Below are 27,165 nucleotides of genomic sequence, written 5' to 3'. Positions count from 1 at the left end.
CTTGTATTAATAATTTGTAAAATAGCCAAAATGAAGGGTGGACCGCTTGACGTCCTTTTCACACCAACAGCGTTCTCGTCCCTTACACGTTTCTTTAGTGTTACCACATGCAGACGAATGATTCAGGACAGCGCTCCCACATTCAGAGCGAAAGAAAAGCAAAACAAGGGACTGGCTACACTTCTATGCATTCTGATGTCCACAACGAAAACGAAAACATTTTACAGTCCCAATCACTCTCACAACAGCAGCATAAAGATATTAGAGGAGGATGATGAATCAATTCCTAAACAAATCAATAATATTTAAAGGAATAATTTTCCCATTACAGTGGGGCGGCTTGGGCGAGCAGATGACTTCCTTAGTGCAGCCCTTGGGACATCCTCGACCCTGTTTCAGGATGGCGACGGGATCATCTGCAGCCACGTTTTGTGGAGGAATTCTGGGGCGCCTGCTGGTTTCCTCCCGAGTTTCACTGTCTAACAGGAAAGTTGGTTTCAGCCGGTCGACAGAAACCCAGTCTTCACACCCGTGGATGTTGATTAGATAGGCCTTGTATGATCTGCTGACAACACAGTATGGGACCCTGTATGGTTTGGTCAAGGGTGAGCAGTGGGCATCGATCCTGATGAAGACGTGGGTGCAGGTATTCAGGCCCCCAGGGCTGTAGACGTGGGTCCTGTCCGTGAAAGACTTTTGGCAGGGTGCAAACTTCTGTGCCACTTCCCTCAGCCTTGGAAGGGAGGTATCTGCGCCGTCGGCACCGTGGGGGAAGAACTCTCCAGGAACAGCTAGTGTTTCGCCGTATACTTTCTCTGAGGGAGACACGTCGCCGTCTGCCCTCGTTGCGGTGCAGAGACCCAGCAGGACCCAGGGAAGCTGGGCCTTCCAATTGTCATCGATACAGGGTGCCATCATAGCTGCCTTCAACGAACGATGGGCCCTTTCCACCATGCCATTGGCTGCAGGGTTATATGCCGTCGTACTGTGGAGAGTTGTCCCATCAGGCATGCCAGGGCAACCCAGAGCTCCAACAAGAATGCTGGGCCCCTGTCCGTAGTTATGCTGTCAGGCACACCGAAACGACTGATCCAACTCGACAGGAGGGCCTCTGCACAGGAGCTCGTTGATGCTTTCTTCATCAGGGTTGCTTCCGGCCATCGTATGGAATGGTCTATGACTGTCGTGAGGTATCTGGCGCCCCCTGATTGCGGCAGAGGACCTAAGACGGCTGTGACCGAAGCACCGACATGGTTGAGGGAAGTCTCCGATGCCTGATTCCATGTGCCGGGTGACTTTACTTGTTTGGCATGGTATGCAGTTCTTCGCCCACTACTGAACATCCTTCTTGATATCGTGCCACACGAACTTCTCTGTCATCCGGCGCGCCGTTGTTTGTCCTGATGGATGGGACAGGCTGTGGATGACATCGAACGTCTGCTTTCTCCTAGACGCGGGGATCAGAGGGCATGGGCGGCCCATGCTGGTGTCACAGAGAAGTGTTGAACTGGATCCTCCTATCAGCACGTCTTCCCATTTCAGTGCGGTGAGTGCCGTGTGGTAGGCTGCTGTTTCCAGGTCTGTGGCCTGTTCCTTCGCCAGGTCCTCGTAGTCTATGCTGAGGTGGACGGAATTTATCTCGACCCTTGATAGGGTGTTGGCTACTGGGTTCTTCCTGTCAGGGACGTAGCTAATGGTGCAGCCGAACTCAGAGATAGCGGCCAAGTGCCGCTGCTGCCTCACAGACCATGGGTCCCCACCTTCATGAATGCATGTATTAAAGGCTTGTGGTCTGTGAGGATGGTAAAAGGGGTACCGTCCAAGAGGTACTTGAAGTGCTGCATGGCTTGGTAGATTGCCAGCAGCTCCCTGTCAAATGTGCTGTAGCGGGTCTCCAGCAGTGTTGACTTGTGACTGAAAAAGGCCAGTGGGCGTGGGGAGCTGTCTAACACCTGCTCCAACACCGCCCCACACGCGATGTTGCTGGAGTCGATGGTAAGTCTCAGGGAGGCGATGGGGTCGTGATGTGTTAATGTGGTGGCTTTGGTGAGGGATGCCTTCGTCTGCTCGAATGCCTGTTGTTGCCGGGGTTGCCTACGCCAGTGCTTTCGACTTCCCATTCAGGACTGCAGTTAAGGGATACATGATGCGGGCGACGTCTGGTATGAAGCTGCGGTAGTAGTTGACCATGCCAAGGAACTCCTGTAGGGATTTGATGGCTTTTGGCGTTGGGAACTTCTTTACTGCGTTCACTTTGGAGGCCATGGGGTGGCACCTGCCGGGGGGATCTCATGGCCCAGGAAATCTCTTTTTCTGCTCCGAAGGTACACTTGTTGAACCTGACGACCAAACCGTTCTCCTGCAGGCGTTTCAGCACGGCCCAGACGTGGCGCAGGTGTTCCTCCGGGGACCTGGAGAAGATCAGGATGTTGTCTACATAGCAAACACAGAAAGGTAGGTCCCCCAAGATGGTATCCATAAGGCGAAGGAATGTGACCCCGGCGTTGCTGAGGACGAAGGTGGAGTAGGAGAAGGTATAAGTTCCGAACAGTGTGATGATAGCTGTCTCCGGAACGTCGTCGGGCTGCACTGGTACCTGAAAATAAGACTTTAGTAAATCCATTTTTTTAAACACTTTGGCCCCGTGCAGGGCACCTGTTAGGTCCTGCATGTTTGACAGGGGATAATGGTCCGGTGTCATTATTAGGTTCAGCCGATGATAGTCCCCACAGGGCCTCCAGGAGCCGTCTGGTTTCTTTACTAGGTGGAGGGGGGGATGCCCACAGGCTTGATGCCTTCCTGCAGATGCCCATCCGTTCCATCTCGGCGAAGGCCCGTTTAGCATCTTGGAGTTTTTTGGGTGGTAAGCGCTGGAATTTGACGTGTGTTGGCGGGCCTGTCATGGCGATGTGGTGGTGGATGCCGTGTTTGGCCTGGGTTCCTGGCAACCGACGCAGCTCTGGCTTGAAGACGTCTGGGAACTCATGGAGGAGGGTGCTGTACCTGTTCAAAGAGATGGAGCAGACAGCGGGCGTCCCGGCCCAGTGGAGAGCGGTTGGGAGTGGCAGGTTCTGGTATCCAGCAGGCTTTTTCAGCCACCATCTACCAGAAGTCTGTGGTGCGCGAGGAAATCAGCGCCCAGGAGAGGGAGCTTGATGTCCGCAATGACAAAGGGCCAATCGTATTTACAGGCCAGAATGGATATTCTGTGGGTCTGAGTTCTGTAGCAGCGGATGGGGCTTCCATTTGCAGCCACCAGTGTGGTTGTGGTGCTGGATGTGCGGTCAGGGTCCTCTCTCGACAGCGGAAACACTGATTACATCGCCCCAGTGTCTACCAGCATCCATCGTTTCGATATGGTGTCGTGGATGAAAAATCCTTCTGGTTGGGAGTCTTTAAGGTTTGCGGCCACTGCTGTTACTTGTGGCCGCTTTTCTCATTTTTTTGTGAAAGAACAGGGGGGCTCTGCAATTTCTGGCGGTGCTTCCGAACCTCCGATGGAAGTAACACCAGGCTGGATTTGTCCACGTCCTCTGCTGCTGTGGAGGTGCCTTCTTCCTGTACACCGCGTTCGTGTCCTCTGCCTCGTCATCTTCTGTTACCAGGTTACAGGCTGCGGGTGTTGCAGCGTGTTTGGAGGCCTTGGTGGCCTCATGGATTTTGTGTGCGATGTTCACCAGTTCATCCATTGAAAGGGCGTCTGCATCCATGATTTCCCCCTCACCTCCTGTGGAAGGTGCCGCAGAAATATTTCTTGCAACAAGCTGATCTCCTTCCTCCGGCTGTCTGCATCGATGCCCAGCAGCATCAGGAGACCTCAGAATTCATCCCAGGCATCCCTGGGTGATGCGTCCCCCAGGGGCTGGGTCATCAGGTCGAGGGCGTGTTGGACTCTCTCTGGGACAGGCATGGAGTATGTTTTGATGAGCTTGTCTCACAGGTCTGTGTACTTGACTTTGCCTAGCTGCGAGTCCAACCATGGGGTGATTTTGTTGAAGACCTCCTCCGGTAGCATTGTCATGGTTACGTCCGCCTTGGTCTCCTCGTCTGTAATTTTTGCCACCTGGAAATGGACATCTGCCCACAGAAACCAGGATGTGGTGTTTTGTCGCGTGAACGGAGGGAGTTTTATCGCCTGGCTTATTGCTGCCTTCGAAGGTGAGAGAGGGATGCAGATGATCTGTGTGTCCTCGGAATGACTTTCTACTTCAGTGTCTGACATTCTTCCTCACACCAAAACATGAAGCACGTGCCATGTGTTTAGTCCGTTAATGGTGTTTGGGGCTCATCAGAAGTCAAAACTATACGCCGTGTGGTTCTGTTAATGACTTCTGAGTACGGTCGACGTGAATCGTAAATGGCGGGGCCAAACCATTTGAGCATGCCAGAACGCACCTGAAGGGGTACGCCGTAATTAGTCCGTTAGTGGCGTGGGTGTTCTCCGAGGGAGGAGCTTTCAGAGGCCTAGACTTTTGTCGCCATGTAGTTCCGTTAAAGGCTCTCTAAAGGTAAAGCGGCCGCAGTGAGTCCGTTAGTGGCGAAGCCGAGACTGCTATGTTTACCATCAACCCCAGGTCACCAGTTGTGAGGACAAGAAAGGTCAACTGGGTATTAAATTATTTATTACCCGAGCGCAGGTATACATGGCAGAGTGCGGACGGAAACGTGGTGCCCGACCTCCGATCGCCGTGACCCGCACTCTGAGCAATTTGTTTGTTGACAGACAAACAAATGGCAATTATGAAATGTACAATGATGGAATACGTATCGGCGGAAAGGCCAGAAAATTCTACACATGAATATTTACATGAGAGTCTTTACATATTAAGAAATGCAATGCATGACGTGATTGATGCGAAAACGAAGAGACGCCTGACGTCTTCAGAACACTAATAAATTGTATTTGACTAAGTGGCAAGAAAGAATAAGAAAATAAGCGGTAATGATTTTTCTGGAAAATTCTAGAATGTTTAGCAATCAAACGTCACATTATCAAAATTTAACGAATATATATATATATATATATATATATATATATATATATATATATATATATATATATATATATATATATATATATATATATATATATGTGTGTGTGTATGTGTGTGTGTGTGTGTGTGTATGTATCTTCCATATACTTTGGGATCAAATGAGAATATACAAAGAAAATTATATATGTTGGTATTTTCCTTCATAGTATGGTTTCTTTATCAATCTGCAAGAGTGCCTTTAAGGTATTAGTTATTATTTCATTGTTTGTTGATCACACAGCATAGTTAATGATAATGTATGCCTGAACGTATAGGCTACATGATTTACACTTAGGCTTGAACAAAAGTATTGCGACAAAATGAAACTGGAGTTATTTTAGATTATTTGAAATATTGATACCTTTTAGTTTACCTTCTCCAATTCAGTTGATATACTTCCTTACATTTCCAGTTCCCTCTCGCGTTAATTAAACCAACGAAGGATGGTCAGGTAGTTTGACAATCGTGATTCAGTCATATTATCATCTGAAATATCTGTTCAGAGAATATTACTCCGCTAGAACTTTCAAGACGGAAAATTTCATTTGCTTGTTTCGAATCGAATTTTCGTTCATTAAAAAAAACAAAGAATGATTCTAAAATGTTATAAATGACATTACATATTTTGTTAATGAAATAAAGGAAATTTTTATGAATGAAATGTTTGTGGTTTGTCTTCCATGCCCGCTACTATAAGTGAAAAAGACAAAAAATGAATTTTAAGCCTGAAACGTTTTACGTCGTGGATCTATGTAAAGTCTGATATTAGAATACACAATTTATAGAAAAAATTTTGTTGTGAAAGTGAACGAAATCATTCATAGGCTACACCTGTATAAAATGAACATACATGTTGGTACAGGTATATTCCCCTTGCAGTAAGGAGTTTTAAGATATTCTACAATTTAATGCAGGACTTTTACGGTTGCCATATGAGTTCCTCTTGGCATTCTTTTCCAGCTAAGTAGGCATCTATATTCTTTGAAATAAAAACCAATAATATCTCAGTGAACAGAATTGTAACGTTGCTAACTGAAATGCTTAATAAGATACAACATACAGGCCTCTAAACACATTGACAGCCTTCTGGGAAATGCAAGGATTAGCGAATACCATACATAACTAGAAATGAGTTGCACAATGAGAAACTCAAGTAAGCACAACAAAATTTTCTGTCTTTCGTTGAATGGATTGTACTAAGCCGGTTATCCTAGACTCTAATTGTGATGTTTTGTTATCATGCACCTACAATAGGACGTTTAGAAATCAGAAAGAGGAAATACTATAATACTTTAATGTTTTTACGAACTTTCTTCATTACCGTGCGTTCCAAAAGAGAAGGAAAAACAAAAATAATCTAAAAGAGAAGCGCCGGTACATAGCTAAAGTGGATCTGTTGTCCAAATTATTAATTTTATTTTACTTGAGCTGTTTAAAAGCAAACATCAATTACTACTACTACTACTAGTGCAACTGCCAATGACACAATAGTTGAACTGCTACAAGGCGTTAAGTGTATTTACGAACGTAGTTCTCAAAAATGTTGTTGAGGAGACTGACTGACACTCCTCTAATACACAACCTTAAGCATTCTGCATCCAGCAAGTTCAGGAATGGCACCAAACGGAATTTCTCTGCTCACGATAGTGGGCAAATGGTAGGTAGATAAGTTAGTTAGGTTAAGGCTCAATATTGGTAGGCCCTTGCGGCTACAACCTATTGGGTAAACATGAGATGAATGAAATGCATGATATTGTTTTACTTTATGTTTGGGTAACACTACAGGGTAACTCCGCATGGAATATTAGGCCTACCTTGGAAATTTATTTTTCCTATACTTTGTGTTGCTGATGAAGGAGTTGTTTAGGCTATCGCTGGCCAATTATTATTAACATAGCCTACAGCTACCCAACATGTTGGGGAACCGTATGGGAACACGCTGTTTAGGGTGGGGGGAATCGGGAGAAAGACCAGCCTGCCATGATGTTGTTATGAAATGGTTCTGTGCATGCACATGTCATTAGGGAGCCATAGCCTATGTTCAAAAAGGTGTTGGCTAAGGAAACTTATTATAAAAGGAACTGTACTAACCTGATGTACCCTAGCCTAACCTAACCTAGCAGGCTGTGTTACTTAGCCAGGGGTCTCTGCTCTGGTGAAGGAAATTCCACCTTTTACCAAAAGCTCCCCTATAACACTGCATGAACGGTAGCATTCCAGGATGGCCAGCATACAAAAACATATCAGGTCTCAGGTTAATTACAGTCCACCACCAAAAAATAACAGTAAATTGTTAGCAAGCAACCCAAATACTATAGAAACAGTCAACTTCCAAGGCAATACCCGGTACGGAGCAATCCCATAGTTCTACCATTGTTTGATATTGGAGCTTTTATACTGTGATCTTAAGTATCCTTAACATGATTACTACAAAACTTGTGCTCAAGTATAGGAGCAGATGCAAGGATAGCGAGACAAGTAGAATACCATGCCCTAGCCTAACCAGACCTTACCCTCTTAATCTGACAAAGGGGGCCTTGCTCTGATCTGGTTGTTGGGGCTTCGCCAAAAGTAAGCTAACACTGAATATCTGAAACAGATCTGCGGGACTAAATTTTTGTCCAGACTTATGGGCTGGCAGTGGCTAACTAAAACAACCTTAACCTAACCCCTGGTAGCGCATTGTGCCCTTCTTGGTAGCAAGTTTGGTAAAACTGTAGAACAGCTCTGCACTGACCATTAACTTGGAAATTGATTTTTCCAGTACTTTTAGTATTGTTGATAAAGAAGATGGTGGTGTTTATTGTTGGTCAATTGTTAACCTCATATCTCTATCCAGCATGGTTGGGGACCCTTTGGGAACACAGGGTTCTGGGTGGGGGAAATCGCTGGGAGAAAGGTTGGATTTTCATGTTATGAAATGGTTCCCTGCATGGGCAAGTCATTTGGGAGCCATATGTTCAAGAAGGGATTGGCTAAGGAAACCCCTTACAACAGGAACTGTACTAACCTAACGTACCCTAAGCTAACCTAACCTAGTAAGCTGTGTTGCTTAGCTGGGGGTTCTGCCTCCCTGACCACCAGGTGAAGGAAACCCCACTTTTTACCAAAAGTTCCCCTGTAACATTGCGCATGCGTGATAGCATTCCAGGATGGCCAGCATAAAATAACATATCAGTTCTGAGGTTAATTGCAGGTTAATTACAGTCGACCACCAAAAAATACTATAGATATAGTCAGTTTCCAAGGTAATACCCATGCGGACCTGTTCTATAGTTCTACTGTAAGTTCAACCGGGTAATTAGGAAAGTTACTGTTCATGGAAAAAATTGTTGACCAGGTGAGTTACTTTTTTGGTGGATTAGAGCATGTACAGTAACTTCTGTTTAATGGAAGTTTTTGCTAGGAAGCAAAATTACCAATGCCTACCCCTGTCTCCCTACCCTGCTTACTACCCCAAATCTATCGCTAAATTAGAGTTACCAAGATGTAAGGGTGCTGGTTTGTTCCACTGTGATGACACCCAAAATGTTTATACTGTATACTAACTACTAACTCTTTCCCCATCCATTAAGTATCTCTCAGTGGAACAAATGTCCATATAAACTTACATGACAGATTAGGTAAGGTAAAGAAACCTCAGAGTAATATTGTGCACTCGTGCCAGCTGTGGTGTTTGTAGAACATCAACACCAAAAAGAAACAAACAATACAAAAATGGTAAAAAGTAACAAGAGCACCAGAATTTATGGTGACATGTTCTAAGATGTGGGTAGGTAATGATTTGGAACGTAGGTTTAAACTAATACCACCTTGATACTGCTTGTGGGTTGACAAATGAAACTGGCTTTCATACAAAATTACAAAAAAATTTTTATTACTACTAAAGGTACAAAACAGCATTCACTAAATGAAGATATACATAATATCAACCACTGAATAGCCTAATGACTCAAAAATAACCTTAACACTTCACTGGCCTCTGCCACAAAATACACATATACATTACCAGTAAGAAAATAGATGAGGTAACACATAAATATCAAGTTTTGCTAAGGTTAGGTTAACACCGAAACAACTTAATCTAGTATTACAAACATGAGCTTTGGCCTACCGTAGCGTACAACACCAGATACCCTTAAAATCACCAGTTCTCAAAACTCTGTACTGACACCTTTGAGAAGAATACAGGGTGTAATATACTCGGAGAGATGCTTTCATGTCGTGCGGCAGTCTTGCTGCACACTGGCAGTTTGCCTCGGACGAAGTGTTACAAGTCTTGCATTTTCTTTTAAACAAGGGACTGTACTAGATTGCACCCTTAGACTCGATCAGGAACATCACCCTTGGAGCTCATATTTCACACCAGAACTTATTTCACCCCTGAACTTGTTGCCTGAGAGGAAAAAGAAAACTCTCAATTCTCTTAAAAATAAATTTAACTAGGCCAGCACAAGGGGTCTACAATAGGGGATGACTTTTATAACAATGACAAGAGGCAGGAGAGCAATTAATAGTTCAAAAATTAAATCATCAGGTTATAACAGCTTCCCTTTTAATTGTTTCAAGCTCCATTAAACAAACTGTCATTATTGTACTATATGTTACAGCATAATTTTGTGTTGTTATAAATGCCACTGTCTGTTATTGGCCTTGCTACTGGGACAAAAAAAAAAGAGGGTGCGTCATTATCCCCTCGTGGCATTGCTTATCTTTGTTCTCTGTCTCTACCTCTCAGAATAGGGGTGGGAGTCACGTTTCTCATTTTGTTTCCCCACTAGGAAGCCGCAACAAACAACTGACAAAACAACTGCAACACCATGCACACAACTCAGGCACACTCCCAAACACAGTTCTTACCATCAAGGCACAAGCACAGTATTCTTCAGGGTGGGCAGTATTGTGCAAGTTGCTAAGGGACTCGAAACAATAAAATTCAATGCCACCTTCAAAATTAATGGGTAGGCAAACAATGAATTTTGGTGTTCCTTATGTCACATAAAATCATGTAAAGTTCCCGTCCAGTCTAGCCCGCAACACACACAGGTGCTACAGAGGTATTTACCCTCGTTTGTTTGATGTTGTACCTTAATACTCTTGGGAGTATTAATATTTTACCAATTTTTCAGGGAAAAAAAGTAGACCAATGAACTGCATATTTTTCTGACTGCTGATCTTGTAGCCTAGCTTATACATTTCTTATTGTTAGTGTAGTCCAATTACAGAGTAAAGCACTTTATTTTTTTATGCGTCTTCTACATGCTAGTATACAGCTTAGTTAGGCCTATATCTAATAATTATGAATCACTGAACAATGGGAAACCTGGGTACGGTAAAGTTTTACTTTAAACCATTATCAAATTTTGGATTAGAAAATATAGTTTTCCTATGTTTTAATGTGTGCTGTGAATGCTTTTCATGTTCGTTTCTTTCACAAATGGGTAGAACTATAGTATAACTCACCTATAATTAACCTGGAATTGTATTATGTCTATAGTATTTAGGTTGCTTGTCGAGAATTTACTGTTATTTTTTGGCAGTCAACTGTAATTAACCCGTAATAAATACACTGTAAACCACTTTTATCATAAAAATCTGTATTTAGTCATGAACACAATATGAAAAAATACAGTAATTAGTGAATAGTGTTGTTCTACGAAAAAAGCAAATTAGTGATGATTTTAGAGATACGGTCCATAGAAAAAATTCATGAATTCGTGAAAGTTCCTGCATAAAAGTGAAAGATATGTTCCACAAAACTTTGTGACAAAATGAAGCATGAAAAAGCAGGGAAGCACTGTATTGTTCACTGTTCTATCCCAGACAGTAGGGAGGAAAGTTGTCTACATGTCCTCCTTGCTGAGCCGAGACCTTCACGTGTGGATTTTAAAATCTTGTCTACTGTACTGTGAAAATTACCCACCCAACATTACTACTGTAGATACGTAGTGCAAAAACTACAGATATCATCTCTTCGACAATAATAGTCCACATGGAAAGTATGGTTAGAATATATACGTGCTAAGAGCCCAGTTGAGATATCTGTTGAAATACTTCTGCCGTACATTGTCTTATATATCTTTTTGAAAACAAGTTCTTGCTATTATAACAATCATGACATACAAGGCAGCAATGTAGGAACCCTTGCCTGTCTTTTGCATTGCAATGATCTGCTCCTGCAACGCTTCCCATTCCCAGGTCGCTGAATAAGGTGCTTAGGCTTTTGTCAACCCCTCAATTCATTGGGCCAAATACAACTACGGTACATCACATAGGCTATGCTGCAAAAGGCAATCTTCTTGACTGCTTTTTGATCAGTAGGTTGCATTAGTGAACTGGGTTCCCTCAGACGGGGACAGCGCTACATAACTCTTACAGCTACTGTCTCTGGTGCATCTTTCCTGGCCAAGAATGAGAACCCTTTAAAAGAAAATCTTCTGTTCTGAGAAGGGAACTCAGTTTGTTAAATAAAACTTAGACCCAGTTCAAGCACTTACGGTTTACGTAGAGGTCACAGCAAACATCCCAGAAGGTCCGATTTTCCTACATAGCACAACAAACCACTCCATCTGCATGGGCTGAGAATAGTTGGGGCCCCTTATTAAAAAGGCAGACCCCACTCCTTTGGAGCACCTTATTAAAAAGGCAGACCCCACTCCTTTCCTAAGTCGTCTGACATTCAAAAGGTAAGTACAGGCAGTCTCAACTTACCGGCGGCATCGGTTGATGGGGTATCAGGGTTATGGCGCTTGATTAGTGACGTCTTTAATCAGATTTTCGGCACCGGTAAGCGATTTATCGCCGTCAGTTAGTGGTTTATCGCCGTCAGTAAGCGGTTTATCAGCGCCAATAACCAGTTACTGGTGCCGATAACGGTTAATGGCACCGTTCAGCGGTTCATTGGCACTGTTATTGCTGATTTTAGGTTAGCGGCACCCAGCCAGGAACAGAACTCCCACCATTAACCAGGGACTGCCAACATCCCTAGTTTTCTTCGAAGTGTTTCTTTCGAAGAAGTCTTCGGGTGTACAGGGTAGCCATCAGAAACAGTATTCCTAAAACATCATTGTTATAAGTTTGAACAAATTCGACTACACTGTGTACCAGTAGGTGGTATAGTAGGTCCTGACCCCATAGGCGCTACAGCGGAAAACCAGGGATCTTCTTGATGTGGTGGGTATGCTAAGATATCACTGGAAAAGGTGCAACAATACTGTAACCAAACCCAGCATATTTAGGTAAGTCACTTTAGAACTACATCTTAACAATTGTAGCCAACCAAACCCTATGGTTATCTGGAATAAAGAATGTGGTTTGTGACTTGTGGCGTAACCTTGGACCAAAAATTTAATTTGGGTTGTTAGGATTGAATTTTAAGAGCTTAGCCATTTCATCACCTGTCAATTTCTTTGGTAAGCTCCTTTGAGGACGAACAGTGGCTGTGCTATCAAAAAACGTTTTGCCGTAGGGAAAACCTATTTTTGGTAGTCGCTGTGACTCTCCAAACCCACCCACTTTCCCTGAAAAAAAGGCATAGGTCTTTGATGAATACTTATCCTGCATAGACTTAAAAGAGAATACTAATGACAATAGGTCTGGCGCGTGGTGCGTGGTTGACAGATTGATCTACGCACAGCACGCTGTTGCCACATCTACAGGTTAAGAATAGGAATTGAACCTAGGCAGCTGCTGTAGACAAGAGAAAGAGCCCTATTGTCATGAGTCCTATAAGTACTTTATCAGTGTCAACGTCCACTATACTGGCCAGACCAACTAGAAGAGAATTCTTTAAAATTGGTTGGTGTACCTTTTGGAGCCCCTCTAGGGACCATGAGAGTAACTCCTTTGAGGACAAAGAGCGGCTACCAAAAATAAGTTTTTCCTACGTCAAAACCTGTTTTTTTAAATATACCACTCTTATACAATTTTCCCTCCCTACTTCCCCACATTCAAAGTGGGCAGAAGTACATATACTGAACTGCTGTGTGTTTGTACCTATCGGTCCCTGGGTTTGGGGTGGGGGAAGTAGATGGATAGAAAATGGATGTTCATAGAAAACTGAGTATTCTCATTTTTCTTTTGTTATCTGTCAAAGTCCCGCTGGCACAGAAGTAAAAGCTATATAATGGAGTGGTAAGCATTTAAAAATTTGTAACTATGCACAAGGCATTTAAATGTACATAAATCAAAATGTAATTGTTACAGTCTAATACTGTAGTGTACTTTTATAAATCCGTGTTTACTGATATCACTTTGATAATAGTAATTATTACAATGCTACTTTATTTATTGTTACCCCCTTGATATGGGACCACCGTGATGTGGTGAGGGGGCTCTTGAACCCCAGGAATTTGTTCCTGGGTTTGAGTCCAAGAGTCTCATATATTTAATTATATATTTCTTTGGATTAGTTTTTGTGGAATTTTCCACTTTTTCTCAAATTTATTGGACCTGTTAAATAGGAAAAGATATCATAGCTGGGATTGGGTTTACATCCAAAGCTAAATACAGGCAGTCCCCGGGTTACGACGGGTCCAGCTTTCGATGTCCTGAGGTTACAACGCCTTTCAAATATTTTCATTAGAAATTATTTCCTGGTTTATGATGCATGTTCCAGGGTTATGACGCTTACAACACCGAGCCAACGGAAGAAATATAGATACAAAATGGCAGAATCAAACTGGAGTTTTTTTATGGAAAACTCGATAAAAATGCAGTTTACATCGTTTTCAGTACACCCAAAGCATTAAAAGTAAGGTTTTCTTAAGATCTTTGACGATTTTCAACAATTTTTCGGCTTACCATGCGGCGTAGTAATGGAACCCCCGTCATAATACTGGGGACTGCCTGTAGTGGGAATTGTGGTAGGACTATCAACTGCCCGATAATGTTCGGACCTAAGAGTTATCAGATTGATTGCCCAAAGGTAGAACTCTTCTTTAGGGCTGGACCACAGATTCCTGGGGGGTCTGATTCTGGGGACAGGACTCACTGCATTCTATCTGGTTTGTCCTTGATGTGATTAGGGTGGGGACAATTGTATTCTTGTAATACTCTGTCCTAGCAAGCAGGTTTGGCTTACACTTGGGCCACTATAATCATGTTTTGCCATCCCTCTGTGGGGTAGGGTAGGGGTGGACATTTAGGAGTCGGTTCTCACTTGTGCTATTGGTGGAAGAATAAACCCTATGAAGAGCTGATGATATCTTTTTAAGGTTATCATGTTTATTTTTTTTTTCCACTCAAATCTTTATGTTTAGTAGCTATAAGGATTCGAGTACCCCTTGGCCCTTTGATGACACTGTTTTGGCACTGTTGACAAACTCTGGACCAGTTGTGAATGACTCTTGTGATACCTCCATTGACCAAGAAATTGTAAAAAATGTAGATAAGTCTGGCAAGCCCACAAATCCAGTGGTACATGCTCCTGATAGCAAAAAGAATCCAGAAAAAGAAGTTTCTAATTCCACATCATCAAAAAAGGAAAACATGAAGAAAGTCACAACTAACAATATAATGTTCTCCATCTTACTTCCTTACCATTGGATACTGATTATGAAATCATAACCAGAATGTTTGAATGCCATGGAGTAATTAAGGAAATCAAGATGACTTTTATGGAAGAAAATGAAGAATGGGAGGCTTGGATCTCTTTCACAAACAGTGAAGAGGCCATTCTTGTAAGCTGTTAAATGAATCTAACATCAAAGGGGCCCTCTGTGAGAAGGCTAAGTAGAAACTAGAATTTTATAGACCCAGTGACTGGTATGCAAAAGATCCTGCAAAATCTGAATTGGAAGGTGTAAAAGAAAGGAAACCAAAACCCCCTATGTGGCTTTTGGCAACTGCTAAAGTAGTTATGGCAGAGGAGTAGTATTTAATAGAGATTTGCATGATTTTAATGAAGAAGAAATTCTAGATATGTGTCCAAAAGAAGTCTGGAAGGTACATAAGGTTCCCAAAACATCAATGGTTATATTGACATTTGAAGATCCAGAAATAACTGTATGTAGACATGGAAGGGGAAAGAGTAAGAGGTAAGCCCTTTAAACAGAAGCCCTTGCAATGTTTCAGCTGTTTCAAATTTGGACACCCCTCTAAGGCCTGTAAAAATGATAAAGTGTGCAATAACTGTTCTAGAGCTGAGCATGGAGACTGCACGCTTGATGCAGAATGCTTAAATTGTGGTATGGACCATAGACCTAGTGAGAGGATATGTCCAAACTTCAAAATTGAAAAAGTAGCCCTTAGCAAGTCTAATGCAGAACACATCACTGTTGGTTATGCCAAACGCCTAATGAATTCAACCTGAAATGATGCTGGAGCATTAAAAGAAAAATCTAATTTTCTCTTGCCAGCAAATTCACTGTCTTCTAAGGCTGAAAGAGGGTCATCCAGGCCTACCAAACTACCGTCCAAAGTAAGGAAAGAGCATGTAAAGGCAAGCGCGTTACTCCAGAGGTTTTTACCAACATCCCTCAAGGCAGATGCACTTCCTTCTTTACAATCTTCCCCTCCCCCTATAGACAAATCTACATACCTCTCTAGAGCAATATCTCTGCCTAACTTAGTACAGGCAGTTCCTGGCTAATGGCGATCCGGTTTTATGGCGCCTTTCTAGCAACGAAAACCTGCAATTTTCAGCGCCGAAAATCGCCGATTTCCACTTGTCAGTGCCGATACATACCTAACAGAGGTGCCGATAACCAAAAATCGGCGCTGATAAGCCCCGAAAAAGTGCCGGAAATCGCCGATTTTCGGTTAGTGATAATTTTCGGTTATTATCACACCCCCAGAACGGAACCCCCGCCGATAACCAAGGACTGCCTGTAGAGGACAAACATTCTAAGGAGCTACCAGAAACACCAATAGAGGGGGAGGTGTCTAGACCAAGTAGCTCCCCATCCTACCCTAAAAGAGACCTCCACCACTCTCTCCCAAAATGACTTAATCATCCACAAAGTCAATGCTGATGTTCAATGGTCTTCTAGCCAGATCACTAAAGAATCAGAAAACAGATTAGTGTGAAGTCCAAGATATCAAGATCAAAATTAAATCCAAAAATTTATGTAACCCAAAAATTGCTAATTAAAAGACCATTTTCTTGTCTAACATCTTACAATGGAATTGTCAAGGTCTGAGGGCTAAATATGAAGAGCTGAAACTACTCATTCATGAATACTCTCCTATTACTGTTTGTCTACAAGAGAGCAAGCTGGACAGCAATACTCCTTGTCCAAGGGAATATGTTAGTTACAGGACTACTCCTTATGACCAACAAATAGGGAGCCATGGTGGGAGCCTTATTTATGTTTGCCACGATGTCCCACAAATACCCCTTACTTTACGTAATCCTCTGCAGGCAGTGGCTGTACTAATTGACATTGGGAGAAGATATACTATTTGCTCAATATACTTGCTTCCTAATGAAAATGTTACATATGACGATCTTACCACAGTAATACACCAACTCCCTCACCCATTCTTATTATTTGGAGACATGAATGGTAGACACCCATTATAGGGTGATGTTTTAGCATATACCAGGGGTAATATTATCTCTTCACTCATAGAAAATGAATACATAGGGATCTGCAACACAGGAGAACCTACTCATTTCCATATACAATCAGGCACCTTGTCATGTATTGACCATTCGATTGTGAGTTCTAACTGCATTGTGGACTTGAACTGGAGAACATTGGATAATTGGCATAGTAGCAATCATGCACCAATTATAATAAACACTAGCAATAGTCCGCCAATGCCTAGATCCCCTCGGTGGAACCTTGACAAAGCTGACCGGATTAAATTTCAAGAGCTTAGTGAAATTGAAGGGAATGCAGATGAATGCAAAGTATTGATGATGCTATTGACCTGCTAAATGGAACTCTTCATACAGCAGGTATAAACTCTATCCCTAAAACTACAGGTTTCTTCAGAAAGCGACCAGTCCCTTGGTGGTCATCAGAACTCCGGGTACTGCACAGGGGTACCAGACAAGCTCGTACGCAATACCACAGGCACCATACAGAAGAAAATATGATTATATACAAGAAATCACAAGCACAGTTCCACCGCGCAACAAAAGCAGCAGGACGTCAATCTTGGTCATCCTTTGTATCCTCAGTTAATAACAGAACACCACCTTCAGCTGTTTGGAGAAAAGTCCGGAAGATAGCAGGAAAATTCACACCAAATCCACCTCGAGTTCTCAAAGTGAATGGTCATTTCATGACTGGTGCAGTAGAGGTTAGTAATGCTCTGGCAGAGCACTTTGCCAGTGTATCACAAAAGTCAGAAGATGCTCCTGGTTTTCATTATAGAAATCAAGAAGAACAGAAACCCCTTGACTTTACAGCAAATAAAGATGAGTCATATAATATGCCTTTTAATGAAAAGGAGTTTGATTCAGCTCTAGCTTCTTATAATGATACAGCCCCAGGCCCTTGACATTTTATGCTATGATAAAGTATGTATCAATAAACACAGCTTTTTATTTTAAGTATTGATATGGCTGACACTAGTTACCCAACTGTATGGGAACTAGCAATTATTTTAGGCTTTATAAAGCCTGATAAACATAAGTTTTTACCAACAAGCTACTGACCAGTTGCACTAGCTTGTTGTCTGTGCAAAATAATGGAAAAGATGGTCAATGCAAGGCTTGTCTGGATCTTGGAAAAAAGGGCATTTTGTCACCTGCAGTGTGGATTTCGAAAATTGCACTCAACAACAGACGCCTTAGTCCAACTCATGTGAGTCATTTGCATCTAAGCAGCGCGTCTGACACATGGGCATTTAATGAGCAGCCCAGCATCATGCTGAATGCAGTATTAATAACGGTCAGACATGAAAGTATGACCTGTCTACTTTGAAATAGGTCATAAAGAAATTTTGTCAGAATCTTTCACATTTTTCAATCAGATTTTGATGTTCTTGAAAAACTGTATTTAATTAACAAAATATAAAAATAAGATAAAAAAAGACACTTTTAACATTTGAATTTTAGGAATTTTTAAAATTTTGTTTAAAAAATTTTAATATACCGTTTTAGTATGTATGTAAGGAAGTCCTAAATGTATTTATTGTGAGATTCTTCCTATGTGCAGTTTTTAATTTCATTTTTGCCTTGGCTTAGTATTGGATGGCATTGGATCTGCAATTATTCCTGACCTAGATTTTAATCAAATTTTTTCATACAAAGTCAGCTTTCTGGGAAACTGAATAATAATAATAATATCACGTGACAGTATTTTTGACCTTGCAAGGGCATATGACACTGCTTGGAGATGTGGAAAGAAAACATTCATGAATGCAGATTAAGAGGGGAGTTGCCATAATTCCTGAGAGCACTTTTAACACACAGGCACTTTCAGGTAAGATTGGTAATACTCTGAAAGAAAATGCCAAGTAGAAGGAGTCCCTCAAGGTAGCGTGCTCAGCGTTACTCTGTTTGCCTTGGCAATAAGTGGCATCTCTGCAATTATTCCTCATGATGTCCTTCATACAGTTTTTGTGGATGATATTTCCGCATCATTTTCAGGAGCAAGAATGTCCACAATTGAGAGAAAACTTCAGTTGACAATTGATCGAATAACCAAATGGGCATATTTGAATGGCTTCAAGTTCTCAAACAACAAAACTGTTGCAGTTCATTTCTGCGGCATTCGTGGACTACATCCTGATCCCAATGTATATCTTAAAGGACAAAGAATCCCATATCTAGAAGAAACCCGATTTTTAGGCTTAGGTTTTGACCGAAGGTTGACTTGGGCTTCACATCTTAAGATGCTGAAAGCTAATTGCATAACACTTCTTAGATTGTACAAAGCCCTTATACTATCATAAGATGTTATATGGTTGTGAAATATATTCTTCAGCCACCCCTGATCGTTTAAGAATTGTAGATTCTGTGCACCATTCTGGCATTAGACTAGCCACAGGTGCTTTTAAAACTTCACCCATTCCCAGTCTGCTTGTTGATCTTGGAGAACTGCCTCTGGAACTGTGTCATCAGTCTTCTGTCATCAGATACTGGTACTGTATAGATTGCAAAGACTTCCAGGCTCTCTTGCATCTCAAACGGTACATAGAGAGAATTTCTTTGGCTACTATGAGGCTCATCCTAAATCAGTGCAACCTTATGGATACAGAGTAAAACAACTGTTGAATAGCCTGAATCTGACCAGTAGTGGAGTGATTCCCTGTAGGAATCCAACAACTCCTCCCTGGAAGTTGCCAGTAGTCTCTTTTTGTCATTATTTTACAGGCTTTAAGAGAAATATGGCAGAAGAAGAAATTCAATCCATTTTCTTTGAACATTCAGAATGTCATTGAAATAGTAATTTTATATTCACAAATGGATCCAAATCCAATGCTGGCGTTGGATTTGGAGTCCATTCTAATGGTTTTAATGTAGGGGTGCACTTCCTCTAGAGGCATCAAATTTTACAGCAGAGCTGTATGGGACTTTAACTGCTGTTGAAAAAATAGCTACAGTGGAAGATGACAATTTTACCATTTTTAGTGATGCAAAAAGCATTTTACAGGCTTTAGTACATTTTAATACAACCAACCCTTTAGTTTTAAAGATTCTAGGGTGGCTTGTCATCATTGAGTGCAGAGGTATCATAGTGGAATTTTGCTGGGTTCCAGCACATGATGGTGTGCCTGGAAATGAAGAGGTTGATAAACTGGCAAAAACAGCTGCAGCAAAACTACTTCCAAGGTATCCAATATTACATATGATTTTTGGCCGAATATCAGGCGGTCTCTTTTTGATATTTGGCAACAGTGTTGGGACTCTGTAGACCAGAATAAGATAAGAGAGATCAATAGTGTCATATCCCCTTGAAAGTATAACTTTATGCCCCGAAGATGGGAAACTGCCATCTGTTGTCTTCGCACTGGCCATACTCGTTTAACACGAGTTTTTAATGAAGGGCAGGCCTTGCCCATACTGTGAGGACTGCTTAGTCCCCTTGACTGTAAAGCATTTGTTGGTTGAATGCCCCAGTCTTGGGGATTTAAGAGATCGATACCTCTGAAGCTTGGGGTGGGGATGGCAGGTACATCCTTGCCAAGATCCTTGGAGAAGGTGTGATGTAAGATGCTAGTGGCATTTTTAAATATATTTTAGAAGCTGGAGTTTTACATAAGATATAATTTTATTTCCTGCGAGTTTTAATTATATAAATATACTACACTATGTAGTCCTGTAATTAACATCGGCGTCAATGACCATAGAAGTCACGACGTCTGATAACTTAAAATCATTCATTCATTCTTTGTTGTTAGTTGTGTACAGTATAATACTGTAGTAACATCTTGTAAATTTGCAAGATAGTGCTACAGTATCATAGTAAAACAAAAACTAAAGTGGAAAAAAGAGCACAGGAAGGAAATACTTCAAGCACACCAGCCATAATAATCATTGTGTGAGATGGTTTCACACCAAATAACACTTTTTATTGACTATTGTCCAAAAGGTTTTGGAAATTGTTGTAGAATTATGTTGAGAGAGAGTACTTGCTTAAAAATATCCCATTAATAAGATCTTTATGTTTATGACTTCATGAGGGTACTTTCTTTTTAACTTAATTGACTTTTGAATAAATTTTGTTTCTTACAGGTCTCACAATCACAGAAGAAACTAGCTGCTCGTCAAGAAGAATTGATGAAACGTGGTCTTCCAAAGCGTACAAAAATTCCAAATGTTGAGAATATAATTGTTGTTGCATCAGGAAAGGGAGGAGTTGGAAAATCAACCACTGCAGGTAAAGATTACAGTTAACTATAAAATATAATCTCACAGTAATGGATTTCTCATTATTTGGTTTCTTCATTTAACAGTGAATATCTTCTATTATGCAACCTAGCTGTGGTAATAAAGGTGCTTAGACACGATGGCTAGGAGTGGGTACTATTGGCAGTAACATGACTGAAGGAAGCCCCTGAAGGTGAAACTATAAAACATTGTATGGTTATTTTGTGCATCGTTTGGGAGTACTCTGTACATATATAAGTTATGTGATAAGGACATGTTTCTTTCAGTTGATACATGTAATTATAATTTACTTAAACTTCAGTATTTATATATTATTTTTCCCCCCCCTCAGTAAATTTGGCACTAGCACTCTCAGAGGTGGAAAGTCAAAACAAAGTAGGGTTGCTGGATATGGATGTGTTTGGGCCTTCTATTCCTCGTATGATGAATTTATCAGGATCTCCAGCATTAACCAAAAGTGAGTAAACTTAGGGATGACTTTAATATTGTATGTTGTCATAAAAGAGATTAATCACTGTTGAATAGTTTGGGACACTCAGCATCCCTCATTCACTTATGTTTACTTTAAATGGTTGGAGATTTGTGATGCTTTGCATTCATGAGGCATTGCCTTTGGTATCATTTTGGTTACATTGCACCAGTTACTAATTTTATAGCCTGTGTTCTCCAACTTTGGACTTGATCATGGTCATTCCTAGTCTTGGGTGTGAGTTCTGCTTGAGCTTCCACCCAACCTCGCTTTCATTTTTTCTTCATCACAGCGTAAAAATGTTGTTTTAAATGAGCCTTTTTCAGCTGTTTCTGTCTTGTTTGTTTATTCTTTCATCTCTTGAGTCTTCTTGAATGCAGTCTCTTCTCTTCTCTTCTCTTCCTGTGTGTTCATAGCACTTCCGTTTCCATGTTCTCCCCTACAACATGTCATTCATCTCTTCCCTCCTCATCAGGTAGCCAGACTATATCAGTCTTAACCCCTTGGCTTTCTTGGGCAGAATGGGCACTTCTGTGACTAGCTGATCTGTGATGTATTAATTTATTATCCCCTCCTTGTCACTCCACTCATCCATCTGAGCATCCTCATTTCTGCCACATCTCACTTATTTTGTTTGACTTTCTTTGGTGGTGCCACACACTTAAATTTTTCTTGTTATAGATATTTATAATGTGTAAAATATACTATACAAGTAAGTGCATTTCTATGATTTTCATATTTTCATTGACCTAAGAGCCTTGAACATGAACCTGCCTGCTCTTGGAGTTATAAAGAAAGGTGAGGTTCAGTGGCATGCCACGTCACACGTAAAATTTAAGCGAGATGAAATTCATGTCACGCTATGCTCCTGTTGCCAAGTCTAAAGTGAACATACTGGTAGCTAGATGTCAAATATGAACGGACCCTCTTAAGCACAAAACTATATCAGATTTTGATGAAATGCTCCATTTTCAAAGTATCAGATGACAGACATACCTGTGGAGTAAATGTCTCGGTTAAAATTTTTTTTCATTCTATCCAGTGTTTACATGCCTTGATCAAGGATGAATTTGTTTATGAGTGAGATGTGAAAATTGCAGCAAGGTAGCAAGAGAGGAATTCAGCTGGGGGCTAACAGGAAGCTACAAAAAAAATTTTTCTCATTATTACCATCAAAATGATGAGCTCTGTCAAGAATGCCATCTCTTATTAGCTGAGGGAAGTGATCCTTAGATCATGACTGAGGGTGAGATCAGGATTTTGCCCTTACCCCATGAGGTATTGATTATTGTGTAAGTCCTGTTTAAAAGGAATATGCCTGTTGCTCAAATGTTGGAGATGTTGGTAAACTTTTACTGTGTTTAATATTTAAGGATGTCATTCATCATTTCCTTGACTTGTAGTTGCATTTAGGTAATTAACAGTTCCATCATCACTTACCTTCTTCTCACACTTCCCTTACTGCTTATTAAAACACTTCACTGCTAACTTAGCCACCATAGCCACCTTTTATTCAACATGAATGTGTACTAAATTGTATCCTCACAAGTTATGTTTTACTGCGTCGGGCAAACATATACTTGAAGTCAGATCCCAGACCCCCCCTCAATGTGGGACCACCTTGATGTGGTAAGGGGGCTCCTGAACCCCAGGAATTTGTTCCTGGGTTTGAGTCCAAGAGTCCCATATACCATTTTATATTTATTTGGATTAATTTTTATGGAATTTTCCACTTTAACTAAAATTTATTGGACCTGATTAATAGGAAAAGATATCATAGCTGGGAATTGGTTTATATCCGAAGCTAAATAGTGAGAAATGTGGTAGGACCATCAACTGCCCAATAATGTTCAGACCTGAAAATTATCACATTGATAGCTCACAGGCGGAACTATTCTTTAGGGCTGGACCACAGATTCCAGGTGGGTCTGGTTCTGAGGATAGAACTCTCGGCATTCTATCCAGTTTGCCCATAACATGATTAGAGTGGGGATGATAGTATTCTCGTAATACCTTCAGTCCTAGCAAGTGGGTTTGGCTTACACTTGGGCCACTATAATCATGTTTTGTCATCCCCTGTGGGGTAGGGTAGGAATGCAGACATTTGGGAGTCGGTTTTCACTTGTGCCATTGGTAGAAGAATAAACTCCATGAAAGGCTGATGGTATCTTTTTAAGGTTTTCAGGTTTTATTTTTTATTTTTTATATTTTTTTATTTTTTTATTTTCGTCTCCAGTCTTTATGAATAGTGACCATAAGGATTTAAGTACCCCTGGACCCTTTGATGGCAATGACTCAGCACAATTGACAACTGCTGGAACTTCCTCTGACAACCTTTCTCTGGAAAAGTCAAATAAAAATCCTAATGTAATTACACTGGAACCCTATACTCCAGTACAAAGCAAACTGAAAAAACATATATATCTTAACCCAACCTTCACTCACTTTGACTCCCTCTTTGGGAGTGGAAGTTGGTCAAGATTCCTGACCTTAGAAACTGAGAAGAAAATATCTGCATTGAAATTAGAAAACTTTCTGTTGAATCGACATTCAACTACTGAAATGTCATTCAGGCAAATAAAAGATCAGATGTGGTTGATAGAAACCACAACAAAAAATTAGAAAATTATTTGACTATAAAAAATATTGATAATATAAAGGTACATATAAAAAAACATGACAATATGAACAGTATACAGGGTACCATGGTACTCCCTGATAATGATGAAGAACCAATAGAAAAGAATTTATTGCTAGATTCCCTTAAAAAAAGGTACAACAGTGTGCAGGATTGTGAAATATATTACAACCAGTAGACAAAATAATGGAAAAACACTGAGAATAGCAAAAATAAAATTTGAAGCACCACAGAAATATTAGAAGAAAGTTATGATGAATTAGAAGCTAAAGAAAAAAAGAGGCCTTTGGAGAGAACTCCACCCAAGACCAACAAAAAACCGACCATTATTAGAGATATGTCCATTAAACTAAAGACAGGAGACCTGAAGAAAGAACATAAACCGAAAAATTATGAGAATATACCTTTGTCTTCTAAAATAATAATAAAACCAATGGAAACGTACCCAGAACATCAAAGAAATAGTAGAGGAACACACCATTGACAAGAATGATTATGTGATGGGAGAAGAGATTACTCCATCACCGATAATTGGTGCAACAAGAGTAAACGAAAAAACGACAAATGAAAACACATGTGGAAGTAATGAATGTTTCACTGAACTGTGCAACAAAAACAAAAGCGTAGCAAAAGACAAGTTTAACAAACACTATACAAAATTTTATAAGATACAGGAATAAAGAAACTACTAATTTGGACACTCACGAAAAGGGCTGTATGTGCATTGGACACCTAATATCTTATAAAGAAAAACAAATAAATATCGTAAATAAAATTTTAGGAGAAATGCAAATTCATGATCCACAAAAAGAAAATAACACTTGAACACACTTAACGTAATATTTTCAATAATTATATTATACAATGGAACGTAAATGGTCTACAGACCAGATTACATTTAGGAGAAATGCAACGATTACTGAGGGAATATGAACCAATAATATTATATTTACAACATGTTAACAAAACAATATCAACAATAGGTAAATATGCCTTAGTATCTACACGTAGAGAGGAAGAAGGAAATTTAGGTACCACTATAAATGTACATAATAGAGTATGTTATGACAGAGTACCTGTAAACTTTACTGACTTGCAAACATCAAGTAATAAAATGCAAATAAAAAACGATAATTATGTAATTTATGATTTATATGACCATTCTAATAAAAATTACGACATTGATAAACTTAAAGATTTACTTAACAATACCAAGGAACCTACATTAATAGTAGGTGATTTTAATGCTCACAACCCAATATGGGACTGTAATTGTACAAACTCAAATAGAACAGGGAGTAAAATAGAAGAGTTCATGGATTCAAACAACATGTGCTGTATAAATGATGACGAAATTAGCGCATATTTTTCAGAAACACATGGAACATTTTCCTCAGTAGACTTAACTCTCTGTACAACAGATATAGTTGACAGATTAGATTGGAATACAGTTGGTGACTTGCACACCAGTGATCATTTCCCAATATTAATTTCCACATTGCAGAACTATAACATTTATAAAGCAGATTGGGAGCAATATGAAATGCTCACTAGAAAAATCCCACCATTTGAATATTTAAAAGACCATAATGAAACTAATAAATTTCTTGTTGATTTCATTAAAAATGTGGCTGATAAAACAATACCAAACTCAAAACCCCATCCAACAAAAACAAAGTTCCATGGTGGTCCAATAAGCTAACAGAGTTAATAAATATAAAACACCCAGTAGGGAGACGATTAGATAATTAGAATAGAAAGTTCAGTAAAATAAATAAAACTACCGATATTGGAAGGAACTTTACAAAAAATGACTGTATATTATTAACCCTTAAACGCCTACTGGATGTATCATACGTCGACTAAAATTGTCTGTTGGGTGCCAAGTGGACGTACCGTACGTAGACTACAAAAAATTTCAACCTTCGGTCAACTTTGACTCGACCGAAATGGTCGAAAAACCCAATTGTAAGCTAAAACTCTTACATTCTAGTAATATTCAATCATGTACCTTCATTTTGCAACAAATTGGAAGTCTCTAGCACAATATTTCGATTTATGGTGAATTTTTGAAAAAAAAAAACTTTTTTCTTACGCCCGCTGTAACTCGGCCGAAAATTTCAGAAATTCTTTCGTCATTTTGTCGTAATTTTTGCACTGTTCTATATTAGCCGTTACATAAAGTTTTTTATATGAAAATGTGCGCAGTTTCATGTAAAATACAGCAAAATATAAACCACGTTAAGTGCCAAAATTTCAACCTTCGGTCAACTTTGACTCGACCAAAATGGTAAAAAAACGCAATTGTAAGCTAAAACTCTTACATTCTAGTAATATTCAATCATTTACCTTCATTTTGCAACCAATTGGAAGTCTCTAGCACAATATTTCGATTTATGGTGAATTTTTGAAAAAACTTTTTCCTTACGTCCGCGCCAGAAATTCTTTCGTCACGTCGTAATGTTTGCGCCATTTTATATTAGTCGTTACATAAAGTTTAATCTATGGAAATGTGCGCAATTTCATGTAGAATGCAACAGAAAATAACTCATGGTTGTAGCTTTTATCAGTTTTGAAATATTTTCATATAAATCACGATAACTGCCAAAATTTCAACTTTCGGTCAACTTTAACTCGACCGAAATGGTAAAAAAACGCAATTATAAGCTAAAACTCTTACATTCTAGTAATATTCAATCATGTACCTTCATTTTGCAAGAAACTGGAAGTCTCTAGCACAATATTTCGATTTATGGTGAATTTCTAAAAAAAAAAAAACTTTTTCCTTACATCTGCGCGCTGTAACTCGGCAGAACATCTCAGAAATTCTTTCGTCACGTTGTCGTAATGTTTGCATCGTTTTACATTAGTCGTTACATAAACTTTTATTTATGAAAATGTGCACAATTTCATGTAGAATACAACAGAAAATAGCTCATGGTTGTAGCCTTTATCAGTTTTGAAATATTTTCACCTAAATCACGATAACTGCCAAAATTTCAACCTTCGGTCAACTTTAACTCGACCGAAATCGTCAAAAAACGCAATTGTAAGCTAAAACTCTTACATTCTAGTAATAATCAATCGTTTACCTTCATTTTGCAATAAATTGGAAGTCTCTAGCACAATATTTCGATTTATGGTGAATTTTTGAAAAAACATTTTCCTTACGTCTGCTTGCGCTGTAACTCGGCCGAACATCTCAGAAATTCTTTCGTCACGTTGTCGTAATATT

At 40.1% G+C, this 27,165-nt stretch overlaps 2 protein-coding genes across 5 annotated transcripts in view; one reads left to right on the top strand and one right to left on the bottom strand.

Moving 5' to 3' along the window:
• Nucleotides 1-279: 279 nt before the first annotated feature.
• Nucleotides 280-918, bottom strand: LOC136834657 (uncharacterized). The gene has a single exon (XM_067097243.1). The coding sequence runs from the start codon at nt 916-918 to the stop codon at nt 280-282; it is 639 nt and encodes a 212-aa protein (XP_066953344.1).
• Nucleotides 919-6,447: 5,529 nt separating this feature from the next.
• Nucleotides 6,448-27,165, top strand: part of Nubpl (NUBP iron-sulfur cluster assembly factor, mitochondrial) — a 47,548-nt gene continuing 26,830 nt past the window's right edge. For 2 of the 4 annotated variants that reach the window (XM_067098154.1, XM_067098153.1), the window contains exons 1-3: nt 6,452-6,690; nt 20,668-20,812; nt 21,155-21,280. In XM_067098154.1, coding sequence (XP_066954255.1) covers nt 6,574-6,690; nt 20,668-20,812; nt 21,155-21,280 — 388 coding nt within the window. In that variant the 5' untranslated portion in view covers nt 6,452-6,573. Of the gene's footprint in view, nt 6,691-20,667; nt 20,813-21,154; nt 21,281-27,165 lie in introns of all 4 variants that reach the window. The other 2 variants (XM_067098156.1, XM_067098155.1) reach the window with 2 other exon arrangements.

Source organism: Macrobrachium rosenbergii, chromosome 54, assembly GCF_040412425.1.
Source record: "Macrobrachium rosenbergii isolate ZJJX-2024 chromosome 54, ASM4041242v1, whole genome shotgun sequence".
Classification (NCBI taxonomy): domain Eukaryota; kingdom Metazoa; phylum Arthropoda; class Malacostraca; order Decapoda; family Palaemonidae; genus Macrobrachium; species Macrobrachium rosenbergii.
Note: the sequence above shows the minus strand (reverse complement) of the source record. Positions and strands in the feature narration are given on the sequence as shown.

Coding starts and splice junctions, on each gene's coding strand:
- LOC136834657 (XM_067097243.1), bottom strand. CDS start 918: ATGATGGCACCCTGTATCGATGACAATTGGAAGGCCCAGCTTCCCTGG.